Genomic DNA, 15,750 nt, shown 5'->3' with positions numbered 1-15,750 from the left:
AGTAAGTTACAAGTTCAAGTGGACATATTACATTGAGAATAGTTGATAACTGCCATGTTTTTTGGGGAAGAATGCAGTTCCTTGAAAGAGATTTCTGTTTTAATTGTTTACCATGAGTTTGTAAGAAGTATTGTTTTAGAAAGTGTGCTTTTGAATAATTATTATTCTTTTCTTAAGCTAGCAAAGACTTTCATTATACTTCTATCACCTGTACCAAGGTTTGTTGCCTTTGTCCAAAATAACACTTATCATTTAGGGGGAAAAAATGTTGTAAACTATTAATATATAAATGTATTTCTGGATGTAGCTACGTTGAAGGGTTATGACAAAATTCTGTTAATACAAAAAATACTCTCTCTCTCTCTATATATATATATATATATACACACACACATCCATGTATATTTATGTCTGTGTCTATGTGTATATAAGCATACACACATATATCCACATACATATATATATATATATCCTCATCATTTAACATTCCTTTTTCCATGCTAGCATGGGTTGGATGGTTCAACACAAACTGATGAGCCAGAGAGCTGCATCAAACACCAATGTCTGCTTTGGCATGGTTCCTACTGGTGTGTGTGTATATATATATATATATATATATATATATATAATTATATACACACACACATACATATATATACATACATACACATACAAAAACTAGTGTTAAATAGAAAACTGTTTATGTAAAAATGTGTGGCTATGTGCACACATGCCATGTTCATTCACACAAAAATAAACGTTTTTTAATCACCAAAATTGTTAGATAACACTATTTTTAGAATATATCTTACTTTCAAGCATTTTGCACTCCTAAAGAAACACCCACCAGTCTAAAAAAACAACCCTTTCTAGAGGTTAATTAAGACAGACACAGCAAAAATAACCAGGAGTCTTTAGTATTACCGTTTGTTAAGATGACTGAAGTTTATATGATACAACTTACCAGATAGTACTATGCCCTTAATGATTAAATTAAGGGTAAGTTTTGTAGTTCAAAACTCGGTACCTCAGTAAAATAATTCGATGGTTTAAGGAACAAATAAAGAAAGCAAGCAGAATTAAATCAGTAAATAGTAAATATGAGTGAGTAGAAAAAAACAACAAAACAACAACACAAGTGGATTAATAATAATAATAATCATAATCATAATAATAATAATAATAATAATAATTTAAGCCTAAAATGGCTCTGAAAGTTGAAGTCCATATGGTCACATTGGCGAAACTCATGTTTATTTGAAAATATTGTATAATCATATAAATTGTTTAGTATAACTTATTACCATTGATATTGTAGTCATTATTATTGATCTTATTATTTTTATAACTAATTTTATTGCTGTAATAACATTTACACAGCTCATTTTCTATTGCAGTTACCTATTAGTTATGCTCCTTTAAGACCCTTAAATAGTTAACTGTCACATTAATTGCCTGTATGATTTAAAGAGGCTTTTAATTAATTCTATATAAGTAATAGTTGTACTGCCAATAATAAACTGTTCACAAAATACAAGAAGATAGTTTGCTGTGAAGAAAAGACGTGGGGAAGGGTCTTTCGCATTTCAGGGCAGAGTTTTTTCATCAGAGGGACAAGAACTAAAATACCAATACCAAGTTAAATATATGCGGGTGCAGATGTTTGGCTGTATGGAGGCGGAGTTCACTATGAGACCATGTGGTTTTGAGATCAATCACACCATGTAGCACCCTGGGCAAGTATATTCTATAATAGTCTCGAGCCGATGAATGCCTGGTGAGTGGAATTGGTAGACAGAAACTGTATGGAAGCCCATCATCTATATATATATATATGCTTATTTATATATATATATGTATATATATGCATATATACATATATGCTTATATATATATATATATGCATATATACATATATGCTTATATATATATACATATGCTTATATACGTATACATATATGCATATATACATATATGCTTATATATATATACATATGCTTATATACGTATACATATATGCATATATACATATATGCTTATATATATATACATATGCTTATATACGTATACATATATGCATATATACATATATGCTTATATATATATACATATATGCTTATATATATATATATGCTTATATACGTATACATATATGCATATATGCTTATATATATATATGCTTATATACGTATACATATATGCATATATGCTTATATATATATATGCTTATATACGTATACATATATGCATATATGCTTATATATATATATGCTTATATACGTATACATATATGCTTATATATTATATATATATATATATATATATGCTTATATATATATATAATATATATATATATATATGCTTATATATATATATATATATATATATGCTTATATATATATATATATATATATGCTTATATATATATATATATATATATATATATATGCTTATATATATATATATATATATATATGCTTATAATATATATATATATATATATATATATATATACACATATATACATATATATATGCATATGTGTATACATATATATATGCATATGTGTATACATATATATATGCATATGTATATATATATATATGTGAGTGTGTGGAATAAGGTAAAACAAAAAACAAAAACCCCTTTACTTGTAAAATAAGTAAGGGCTGACAACAGGACGGACATCCTGCTGTAGAACAATGCCTTGATGATATGTATTCATCCAACTCATTCGGGCATGGAAAAAATTGACATAAAAATGAATAAACGGATGAATGAGTTGAACGAGTAGCGTATGGGCTGCTGCTATTGCATGAAGCATACATGACAACAATGTTACGCTTCATACAATAATAGCAACTGATTCTTTTCCCCCGCCGCCCCCACTTCACCACATACTCAGCACTGTATCTGATTTAGCATCTGCAGTAATTTTTCACCCTCTGATGTAATGCCCTACCTGAAGATGTCAGACTGCTCCTCTTCCTCAGGGCAAACTAAGCTTATTTGAACTTGTGAACAGTGTGTCTCAACTATTTGCTGAGAGAGAGAAAGAGAGAGAGAGAGAGATCAAAAATAGCTTCTTTGGGTTTCACAGTTTCACAACAATATTTATTATTTATTTTCTATAATGTTCTTAGACGATATGAGTTCCTTGGCCAATAAAACAGATTTCACACACTGGGATAATTACGATGCCACCATCCCATACACTGCCAGCTCATCACAGGATCTAAGACGATCATTTCTTCTCCGGGACCTCCTGAAGAATTGCTGTTATTAAAAAAACGAGTATTGAAACTAAGTTTCATCCTATGATAGCGCATTGTCTGGCTGACCGCTACACTTAGTTTGTTTAGTACATAGCCCATGACAACAGGAACAAAGGAATAGTTCTTACAAGTTACTAAAAGTACTGTACAATCTTTTTCAGGGTTGTGAAACATGTCATCATAGCCATTCAAGAAATCATTGCGTTTACGAGAATGGCTTAGTTTGTTCGAGAATGTAGAGTCCCTTTTGAACTTAAAGTAGAAATTCCAGCTTTGATTGTCAGCCATTTGAGTTTGCCAGAAAAGAATGCATCGTTGCCCTTCAAGTTGGTTTGGAATATCATCTACAGAGAATTTGATGGTCTTGTTCAAGAGAGGTGGATATGCATGATGAAGTGACCGTATAACTCGAGCTCGAAGTCCATGGATACATTCCAAATTAAAAGGCATCAGATTCCTTGGAAGCAGAGTCAAGTCATAACAATGCCTGAAAAAAAGAAAGAAAAAAATAAAGAAATATTTCAAAAAATAAAAATAAAAATGAGAGAGTAAATTTGTAGAAATCTGCTGACAAAGGTTTACCAATGTTATTACTGCCATATGAAGCCAGATGGAAGGAATTAGCATCTCCTATGGCAACATTTGAAATCTCTAAAAAGTACATTTAAAATTCCTGGAGTATCAGTTGAGTATCTAGTTTTTAAAATTATGTATTAAAGTGCATGTACAAATAACATTTTCTGTTCTGTAGTACCTGGACTGTAACCATTTCATAGAGTTCTGTGTATCTTGAGATTGTTTTCGGCATTTTTGTGTGCCTGTTGTGTCTTCTAGAATAGCTCCAGGCCAACAAAAGCCTTACGAATGGATTTGATAGACAGAAACTGAAAGAAGCTCATCGCAATCTATCTCTCTCATCATCATCATCATCGTTTAAAGTCTGCTTTTCATGCTGGTATGGGCTGGACGGTTTGACTGAGGACTGGCAAGCCATAAGGCTGCACCAGGCTCCAATCTGATCTGGCAAGGTTTCTACAGCTGGATGCCCTTCCTAATGCCAACCACTCAGAGTGTAGTGGGTGCTTTTTATAAGCCACCGGTACGAGGGCCAGTCAGGCGGCACTGGCATTGACCATGCTTGAATGGTGCTTTACCCATGTCAAGTCATCATCTGAACGCCGTAAATGAGTATCATTGTCATACAAGTGGGGTTGTTTGTTTCCAGTCTTCCATGAAAATATGTCTGGCTATGTGAAAAAAATACCTTGCTTGGAAACGGGAAGGGCATCTGTCTGACCCATGCAAGTATGGAAAAATGGACATTAAAATGATGATGGTTCCTTGTGACTGACTGCTTTACACTTTCAAAGACTTATGGAATGAAAAATTCCTTACATGCGAAACACAAATGTTGCCAACAGAAAGAGCATTTAGCCATGAAATCTTGCAGCAAATAGGTCCCTTTTCAACCTGTGCTAGCATGGAAAATGGATGTTGAATGAATAAATGAGTGTGTGTGTGTGTGTGTGCCTATGTGTAGCTTTCACTGATGTAATACTGGTAAAGGAATGTAAACATCAGTGAAAGGGCAATGTTCTTTGAAAGATGTCCTTTGTATTGAGTTACAGTAACTCCCTTGTCAGAAATGCAGCAAAGCAATAATTGATCAAATGGAACCTTGTCATTAATGATGCTTTCATTCACAAATTTATTATATTAAAGTGCTGACGATAAATCTTCGTGGTGTGAAATATCTAAATGAAAATTGCAATGTAATTTCTGCATTTGAGAAGTAAAAGTTGCTTCCCTTGAAAAGGTTTAGACGCACACAATTTCAAATCGAAATTAATAGGTTCATCAACGGAATAATCTTGCAGAGGCTATGCTCTCATTTCATTTCTATTTTCAGGTAGATAGTATTACTTGTATTTTTCACAACCCCATCAAATGTTATATATTTCATTGATTGTCAAGTATTAAAAACTAATAAAAATTCTAACAAGATATATTTATATATAATATATAATAAAATTATTGTATACAATGCTCAGGTGCACCACAACTTGTCAGAAAGTGCGTATAAAGTATATGCAGTAATGTACAAATGTCTGGAAAGTGAACAGTGTATGAATCAGATACATGCTTGCGTGTGTATGGAGGGGAGAAAATCAGGTGTAGTGTTGGCGAATCTCAGGAAGCATGGAAGTTTTGAAGGATGCAGTGCTCTGACAACTAACAACTGATGCCGGCAGTTTGTTCCATACTTAGCGTGAAAAAATGTTTCCGAAAGTCATGGGAGCTGTGCTGTTTCCTGACTTTGTAAACATGTCCATGGGTTGTTAGACAGGTGGAGTTTGAAAAGGTGCTCAGAGTTATTGTTAGTAAGATGGTTAATAATTTTATGGGTGTCAAGGTTTAGGTTATTTCAAGTTATTGGCAAAGCACATGAAGCAGTTAATGTGTGAAATATGAGAATTTGAAGGCGCAAAAGAGACACAGGCATATTTGAGGCACCCTAATTTCAGCAGCCCATATTAAAGAAAATTTTTTTTTGTGCATTAATGTTAATGGGATGCCCAACTTCACATGTATATAGATTCAAGGTCATATTTTGAGACATAATTTTGGAAAAAAAAGTACATCTAATTAATGTCATGAAATATGGTGCATCTGTTTAAGCAGCAGTTCATATCACCTTTGTATTTCTCTATTTGGCATCAAACAATTCCTAAGTTAAAAGGAAAATTTTTAATTTCAATAAATTTTAATTGCGAATTACACAATGATCATATATCAGGTTTCTCTGGGCATAAATCTGTTGTTGTTAATGTTCTACAAGATGGATTAAAAAATGAAGGAAAAACAGAAAAATGAGAATGTGACTGAAAGACACAACTGACATTAAGCAATACCTGTACATTTATAAACTTGTGTGAAAAGTACATCTTAATAACTTGATCTTCTATAGCACTAAAATAATATACAATGCATTCAAGGCGGCGAGCTGTCAGAAGCATTAGCACACTGGGTGAAATGCTTAGCGGTATTTCATCTGCCGCTACATTCTGAGTTCAAATTCCGCCAAGGTCAACTTTGCCTTTCATCCTTTCGGGGTCAATTAAATAAGTACAAGTTATGCACTGGGGTCGATATAATTGACTTAATCTATTTGTCTGTCCTTGTTTGTCCTCTCTGTGTTTAGCCCCTTGTGGGTAGTAAAGAAATAGGTATTTAGTCTGTCTTTACGTTCTGAGTTCAAATTCTGCCGAGGTCCACTTTGTCTTTCATCCTTTCGGGGTCGATAAATTAAGTACCAGTTGCATACTGGGGTGGATCTAATTAACTGGTCCCCTCCCTCCCAAATTTATGGCCTTGAGCCTAGAGTAGAAAAGAATATACACTGCAATCTTTTCAGTTTTTTTAATGTTTTATACTAAATAGAGATGGTGATAACCAAATAGCTGAACTGTGTTGGTATTTCTGCTTTGATTTAATATCCTGTTAAGATCAACAGTGCACACCATCCTTTAACTTTAAATAAAATAAGTCTTAGTAATATATTTCATCCTCATTCTCATTTAATGTCCATGTTCCATGCTGGTTTGGGACAGGATGATTTGACAGGATCTGATGCACCCAAGGACTGCATCATGTTCTAGTGTCCGCTTTTGCATGGTTTCTATTATGATTTTAGTTTTGATTACATGATTTTGATTGTCTTGATTGCCATTATATGCCTGCAGTGCCCTGTGCAGAATTCTGTTCAGTGTTGATTTTAGTTAGTCGAGAAGGTAGCAACTCGCTGTATATAAATGTTATTGTGTTGAAGTTTGGTTTTGCTTACAACTTTAGCAATCTTTGTTTGTATTGTATATTGCTGTATTGTTAGTCGATTAAAACCTTTTAAACTTTGATATTCGAGTTTGGGTTTATAACAGTTTCTATGGCAAGATGCCCTTCCTAATGACAACCACTGAACAATATGGACTGGTTGCTTTTTTTGTGCTACTAGCACTAAAGAATGGTCACCATGCAGTTTGCAAGACTACATAACCCAAAGAAGCAGAGCTGGTTTTATGCTTGGAGATGAGGGGTTAAGGTATGAGAGAAAGCAGAGTGGGCAGAGCATGAATTTTCACATTTAGAAGAGAGGGTGAGAATGATCAGGTGGAGCAGCAAGGAGATAAACAGCCCTCCACTAATCAAATAAGAGTATGCGTGTCTGTGGAATGCTCAGCCACTTGTATGTTAATTTCACAAGCAGGGTGTTCCATTAATCAGATCAACCAGAACCCTTGTCATCATAACTGATGGGGTACCAGTTAGAATCAAACAATCTTTTCTATTGTAGGCATAAAGCTTGAAATTTGAGGGAGGGGGCTAATCAATTACATTGGCCCCAGTGTTCCACTGGTACTTATTTCATCGACCCTGGAAGGATGAAAAGCAAAGTTGACCTTGGTGGAATTTGAACATAGAATGTAAGGATGGATGAAATACTTATTTTTTTACTACCCACAAGGGGCTAAACACAGAGAGGACAAACAAGGACAGACAAACAGATTAAGTCGATTATATCGACCCCAGTGCATAACTGGTACTTATTTAATTGACTCCAAAAGGATGAAAGGCAAAGTCGACCTCGGAGGAATTTTGAACTCAGAACGTAACGGCAGACGAAATACTGCTAAGCACTTCGCCCGGCATGCTAATGATTCTGCCAGCTCACCCAGCTTAGTTAGAATTAAATAATGGAATCATTGTGTTAAATAGCTTTTTGTTGCTTAGCCATGACCATCCTGTTTATTCCACAGACACAGTGCACTCAGGACCAAAAAAGGTCAAATAACTGTGCAGATGCTCTATCTTGTTGGCTGACAAGACAAAAATCTTATAACTTATGGTAATTTCATACACATCCTCTTTATTCTACCTCAGTTCAATTCTTCCTCGATGGTGGTGCTGTACGAAACCATGGCAACTTCAGCTGCAGAATGTTACATCATAGAATAGTAATTCTATTCAGTTAATTACATACAAAACTTAATTTTCTCATCGTTATCATTATCATTTACATCAACATTTCCATGCTTGCAAGAGGCAGATAAATTTTGTTGAGGCGGATTTTCTAAGGCTGGTTGTCCTTCCTGTCACCAACTCACACCTATTTCTGAGTATGATAATATTTTTCCATAGCTAGACATGTTTTCCATGAAAGACTGAAAATGAATAACATCGCTTGTGTGATGGTGATGCTAACCATTATGTGAAGTCTAGGCAAAGATATGCACACATGCACAAATATATGTCTTGTACTCTGTTTTTTCGTTGTTTGAAAAAAAGTTTGTTTCCATGCTTTTGTTTTTGTGTTTTCATTTCTCATTGTGATCAACGTTTTTTGATGTCCTGTACCCATATATACATATAGATGTAAGTATGTACATATATGCATAGGTGACAGGCTCTTAGTTTCTACCTAAGAGATCCACTCACAAGGCTGTAGTAGAATATACTTGCCCAAGGTGCCATGTATTGAGACTGAACCCAAGACCACATGGTTAGGAAAGGAAGCTTCTTAACCATGTAGCTATGCTACCTACAATTTCACCTTAAATTTTCATATGTCAAAATATTCTTTGTACAATTGTGACCTGGTCACTGACAGTTTCACTGAAACTGTGTCAATAACCAGGTTGCGCCTGAACAACAAAAATTTCAACACTTCATGGAAAAAATTCAAGGTGAAATTAACAGTTTATGGGTGTTATTAAATGACTCTTTCATAATGTAATTACTTTGGATGGCGTTAGGAAGGGCATCTAGCAGCAGAAACCATACCAAAGCAGACATGGAACCTGGCTGAGCTCTCTGGCTCGTCTGTTCTTGTCAAACTGTCCAATTCATGCCAGCATAGAAAGAAGAGAAGTTAAAGGATGATGATAGAACTTCAAAAAGAAAATTAAAAAAAAACTTTTTATTTCATATTTCTGCATTATAAAGATGTGAATATCAACAGATGAAGTAAGTTTTATTTAAAGCTGAATGCTCTTCATACAGCCACCCAATCAACTGTGATAGAGACTGTAATTTTTTTTTTCAACAAAGCAGTCTAAGGCAAACAGAGTAATGTACCTTGCCTTTGTTCACAACTGAATTATCTGCTGCAGCAAGATCTGCCTTCACTCATGTGGTCCAGCAGACAAGCATCTTAACTTCACAATCACAAGACTCCTATAGCCTAATCTTCAAGATGAAATTGGCGAATTATTTTACTTTCATCTAATGTTTAATCATTATTCAAAATTCAATGCTTGATTATTATTCATAAACAACACTGTCACTCAATGTCTGATTAGTCCTCAGTAACTTAATATTATGTTTCTGCTTTTTCCTAAGGTTGTTAAACAAATTGTTGGAATGATTAGAACCTGAAGCTGATTTTGATTTGAAGACTTGATACACTAAAGCATGTGTGTGTGTGTGTATGTTCATGTATGATTACTCACAGTCTATAGCATTCATCAACCAAAAATTGAAAAATCCTTATGTTCATGACCCCTGCAATTGACACCAGCTTGGAAAGTGCATGGCAGTGACATTTGTTTACAATTAATGTACTCAACCAAGAAGAGGGCTCCTTTCACTTTCCATCTATCAACTTTCACTTACAAGACATTGATCATCTTGCAACAATTGTAGGTAAAAGACAGCAACCTATAGTATCTGTGCATTGACTGGGGATTTCTACAATAGTCACAGGTTCACCCTTGAGTATAAGGTTCGAAAGAAATTTCTTAGCTACATGCTAAACCAGAGGACCTTTGGCATTATGTCATGCTCGAGAAGAAGACCCATCAAGCTGAGCAAAATTGCAATCGGGGCAGATACCGATGTCACACAAATGGCACCTGTGCCGGTGGCATGTGAAAACACCCATTACACTCTCAGAGTGGTTGGCATTAGGAAGGGCATCCAGCTGTAGAAAACCATGCCAAATCAGACTAGAGCCAGGCGCAGCCTCACAGTGTGCCAGCACAGTCAAACCGTCAAACCCATGCCAGCATGGACAATGGACATTAAATGAAGATGATGATGATGACTTCACCTAAAAAATTTGGCTTTGCAACTGTGGAGTTCTGGGTTTGAACCCCATCATGCAACACCTTTGGTAAGTGTTTTCTTTTGCATTGTGTGAAAGGAATAGGGTAAGCAGAAATTGTGCAGAAGCTCAAAGAGTGTGCACATGTAGATTTGTGCAGGCATAGCTGTGTAATTAAGAAGTTTGCTTCCTAACCATGTGGTCTAGGCTCAGTCATATTGTACAGCATCTTGGGCACACACCACCAAATCTTTGTGAGTGGATCTGGTAGATGAAAACTGAAAGAAGCTAGTAAGCCAGCCCCTTGTAATTGTAGCAAGTCATTGATTGCTCCATTGGAAACCTGTAACCAATAATACTATTGTTCACAAAATACATCATTATTTAATGTCCAAGGGTTGGATGGTTTGACAACAACTGGTAAGGTGGTGAGCTGTACTAGGCCCCAGTCCTCTGTTTTGGGATGGTATCAAAGATTGGATTCCCTTCCTAATGTCAACCACTTAATAGAGTGTAGTAGGGTGTGCTTTATGTGGTGCCAGGATGGGTGCTTTTTGTATTGCACCGGCACAAGTACCCTCTACATGGCGCTGGCAAAGGGTGCTTTTTATGTGATATCCGATAAAATAGCTGATATGGCATTAGAAAATAGACGTATTTCAGACTAGAGTAGCTGAAGATAGATTAATGATACAGGGAAAATTAGAATACAAACCTATGATAGAGATGACGCCAAAAGCTTACAGTATGGATTGCAATATTTGCATATTTGCAGATAGAAGCAAATCGCCAAACATCTTCAGGATGGATATACAATGATAGAATATGCCAAACATCAGCAGGATAAATAAATCCAGAATCATCAGGTACAACGTTTTTCAATTTTGTTTTTCTCCTGATATTTTCAGATTTACCTGAAATAAAGAACAGAGTAATTTTTTTTGTAAATTAAGTAATTCTTATACTCCACTGAATCAGTGGAGCACTATTTGAAGACTTTTGTTTATATACATAATTATCATCATCATCATTATTTTAATGTCCATCATCATCATTGTTTAACGTCCGCTTTCCATGCTAGCATGGGTTGGACGATTTGACTAAGGACTGGCAAACCAGATGGCTGCACCAGGTTCCAATATTGATCTGGCAGAGTTTCTACAGCTGGATGCCCTTCCTAACACCAACCACTCTGAGGGTGTAGTGGGTGCTTTTACATGCCACTGGCATGAGGGCCAGTTAGGTGGTACTGGAAACAGCCATGCTCAAATGGTGTTTTTTATGTGCCACCTGCACAGGAGCCAGTCCAGTGGCACTGGCAACAACCTCGCATGAATGTTTTTTCATGTGCTACCGGCACATATCCACCTTTCTTTATTCACATGGGTTAGATGGAATTTAATGAAGTGGATTATCTACTGCTGGATGCCCTTTCTGTTGGTAACCCATACCTGTCACCAAGTAAGGTAATATTTCCCCAGCCCAGACATGTTTTCACTGAAGATTGGAAACCAAAGGCTCCACTTGTATGACAGTGATGCTTGTTTACAACTATTATGTCAAGGAGATAGTAACACACATACATACACACACTCATATATGTGATAGGTTTCTTTCAGTTTCTTTCTACCAAACCACTCACAAGTCTTTGGTTGGTCTGGGGCTATAGTAGAAGGCATTTCCCAAAGTGTCATGCAGTGGGACTGAACCAGAAACCATGTGGTTGAGAAACGAACATCTTACCACACAGTTATGCTTGGATCTATTGGGTGGGTGCATAATTATTGCAGCTGTTTTTCAACAAATTTTATTCAACGAAAACAGTAACAACATGTAACAAAAACATCTTTAAATGATTATTCCGGAGCATATTCACCATCTACTTCAATTACTGCTTCCCATTTGCTTGGCAGATGGACAGATCATAATTTAAAGATGTTTTTATTGAATAAAATTTGTTGAAAAAAAGCCACAATAATTATGCACCAACCCAATATAAAGTCTGTCTAAAAGGATGTCATTTAAATAAAGTCCATCTTTCATTGGGAGTTACGCAAGAGAATTTGTCACAAGAGAATCAGTATTGTAACAAAATACTCAACAATAATAAAGCGCTGCTGGTGTTCGTGGTAAGCTGCACTATATTATTATTATAACAACCAGGTACACATTTTTTGTTGGTGGACCACTGGGCCACTAGTATGGCACCCTCCCAACTCAGCAGCTGTTGCTCACTTTGTGAACAGTAGTAGGTACTATGGTGAAGGTCACATGACCTTGTCATTAGGGTGTTGCATTCATGATCATATGCTTACTGTTTCAATTCCCAGAGTGTGTTCATAACCCAGATATTCCAATATGATACTGGTACTAAATTTTGTCAGCATCAAAGGAAACCACAATGAAGCCAATTTTGGTAGGATTCAACTAAAAACTGTAATTTATCAAACAGCTAAATTAGTTAATTATCTTGTAACAGGATGAGAGATTCCCGCACTGGATGGGCGCTGCTCGCATCCTTAACATTAAATATTAACTGAAGAAAGAGTCAAGATTTTCCGTTAACTTCAATAGTATAAATATTTATTCTTTGATTCGCAATATAAACATTTCCTTCCTCTGGGTGAATCGGCAGTAGTCAAGTGGAGTGAGTCAATCCTGCCCATTCAAGCATAGCGGGGATGCGCCACAAGGTAGCAGCTTGAGAGAGCTGCTGGAGACATGTCTGTATCGTTCAACTGCTCGTGTCAAAGGGTAAGATACAAGAGAATTTCGCTGCTGCTAGTTTTCAGTGCATGTGCATGAGGGATCTTCTGGCAGGCCTTCCGGAAGATTCCAACCCTGCGCATGCGTGCTGGAGATTTCCAAGATGGCGTCACTACAATCTAATCTAAAGCATCAAGGGGCCATGAGTAGTGGGCAAGGTTTTAAGTACATCTATAGAGGCTCACTGTCATCACCCTCACTATGTGGTCAGTCAATCATCAAAGAATTAAAAAGTTTCTAAGAGGCCTCAGCTAAGATTATTTATCAATGTCTGTTTTATAAATTAGCAGGGTGAGTATTATTTTGTAAATATGAACTATGGTAATTAATTCAAATGTTCTTACTTGATATTAAATCGTTTTAAAAGGTGAAACTAGATAAAGCTAAAATAACAGCACGAAAAATATTGGGTTAACCCCCACCTCCACTCCACCACCAAACCATACCCCCTCAGGCAGCCTTCAACTTTTTTCCCATACAAGTATTTTTTTACGGACCCTTTCAATACCATCCTGCCTGAGACTGCTCCTAATTCTATGACACACATTTCTTATTTTAAATTAAAATCTTCCATTAAAATTTCATGTTACTCTTTTACTCGTTTCAGTCATTTGACTGCAGCCATGCTGGAGCACCGCCTTTAGTTGAGCAAATCGACCCCAGGACTTATTCTTTGTAAGCCTAGTACTTATTCTATCAGTCCCTTTTGCCAACCGCTAAGTTACGGGGATGTAAACACGCCAGTATCGGTTGTCAAACGATGTTGGGGGGACAAACACAGACACACAAACATATATATATATATATACGAAGGGCTTCTTTCACTTTCCGTCTACCAAATCCACTCACTTGGCTTTGATCGGCCCGAGGCTATAGTAGAAGACACTTGCCCAAGGTGCCAAGCAGTGGGACTGAACCTGGAACCATGTGGTTTGTAAGCAAGCTACTTACCACACAGCCACTCCTACACCTATGTTAGTTTATATTCTAAACTGCTTAATGATGACTAAAGTTATTTTACTAAATTCTTCATTTTAAGTGAAACAAAGGCAGGATATTTCAGCAGAAATATGATGTTTTAAACCAATATTATGTATGCTTCTTATAGCTTTATCTGCTTTGAGCTCCACTTTAAAAAAAAAGAAGCTTATTTCTAATCTCTCAAAGTTTCTACAACTCATATGATGTTCTTACTTGATTTATTTGTTTCATCGTTAATTATTTTTTTCTTTTCCTCTTCATCGTCATCCTCTCCTTTTGAAGAAACTGTGTCTGTATCGAAGTCATCTGCATCTTTTTCAAACCAATTTTCAACAACATCTTGAACTAAAGTTGGAATTGTTTGTAACTGTTTAGCTACGGAAAGAAAAGTAAAATAACAAAAAAAAACAAAAAAAACAAAAAAAACAAAACAAAACAAAAAAACAAAGCAAAAACAGAATTGCAGTAGGAAATTTAGGACAAGTTGAATATATAAAGTGGACATCAATGAAAAGGAAAAAAAGCAACAGGTCCATTATTAACCCTTTTGTAACCAACCCAGCTGAAACCGGCTCTGGTCCTGAGTACAAATGTCTTGTTTTCATAAGTTTTGAATTAAAATTTTCCACCAAACCTTAGTCACGATTTATGTTCCAAACACTAGCTGAATGATAGCTAAGTTATTTTACTAAATTCTTTGTTATATTTAAAGTAATTTAAAGAAACACAGAGCATCTCAAAATAGATACAGTAACGAAAGGGTTACCTTAATGTATCTTATCACTTATACCTATTTCACCCTGCATGCTAACGTCATCATCATCGTTTAACATCCGCTTTCCATGCAGTTGGATGGTTTGCCTGAGGACTGGCAAGCCAGGAGGCTGCACCAGGCTCCAATCTGATCTGGCAAGGTTTCTACAACTGGATGCCCTTCCTAACGCCAGCCACTCCAAAAGTGTAGTGGGTGCTTTTTACGTGACACCAGCACAGGAGCCAGTCAGGCGGCACTGGTATCGACCACACTCAAATGGGGCTTTTTAGATGCCACCAACACAGGAACCAGTCAAGCAGTACTGGCATCGGCCATGATGAGTGTCTTATTCCATTTTTTAAACTAGACACTATATTACGTGTAGGATGACTGTATGGTTCAGAAGTTCACTTTACAACTATGTAGTCTTGGGTTCAGTTCCACTGAACAGCAGCTTGGGAAAGCATCTTCTACTAAACCCTGTGCTAATTAATGCTCTGAGAGTGAATTTAACTCTTTAGCATCCAGCTTACTCGGTCGAATATAATGCTTATTTATTCATATTGTTTTGAATTAATCATTCTTTATTTTGAAGTTTTGGCTATGTGATTTTTTTTTTCTGTAGTTTCAGCTCAGAGCTGTGGCCATGCTGATGCACCAATGTAGAATTTTTAGATTTTTTATTTTTAGAACGACATTGTAAGGTAGGTGTAAGATGCTGGATCCGACCAGTTTGAACATAAAACAGGTAGAATATTTGGGTCAGATATGGCCAGTTCAAATACTAAAATGTTAAAATGTATTGTAGATCTTGCACAGTAACTTGTGGCAGGTTGATTCAAGTCTGATGAGTGTTCAAACACTCAAACAAGTGG

The 15,750-nt window shown here is 35.9% G+C and overlaps 1 protein-coding gene across 1 annotated transcript in view; it reads right to left on the bottom strand.

Moving 5' to 3' along the window:
• Positions 1-2,874: 2,874 nt before the first annotated feature.
• The window catches only part of LOC115214181 (transmembrane protein 183), a 79,621-nt gene continuing 66,745 nt past the window's right edge, over positions 2,875-15,750 (bottom strand). Inside the window, exons 3-5 of the mRNA XM_029783279.2 lie at positions 14,335-14,496; positions 11,090-11,288; positions 2,875-3,762 (exon numbers count right to left, since the gene is read on the bottom strand). Of these exons, the coding sequence (XP_029639139.1) occupies positions 3,177-3,762; positions 11,090-11,288; positions 14,335-14,496 (947 nt within the window). The 3' untranslated portion in view covers positions 2,875-3,176. The remainder of the gene's footprint in view (positions 3,763-11,089; positions 11,289-14,334; positions 14,497-15,750) is intronic.

Source organism: Octopus sinensis, linkage group LG7, assembly GCF_006345805.1.
Source record: "Octopus sinensis linkage group LG7, ASM634580v1, whole genome shotgun sequence".
In the NCBI taxonomy this organism is placed as follows: domain Eukaryota; kingdom Metazoa; phylum Mollusca; class Cephalopoda; order Octopoda; family Octopodidae; genus Octopus; species Octopus sinensis.
This window is presented reverse-complemented; position numbering and strand designations above follow the sequence as displayed.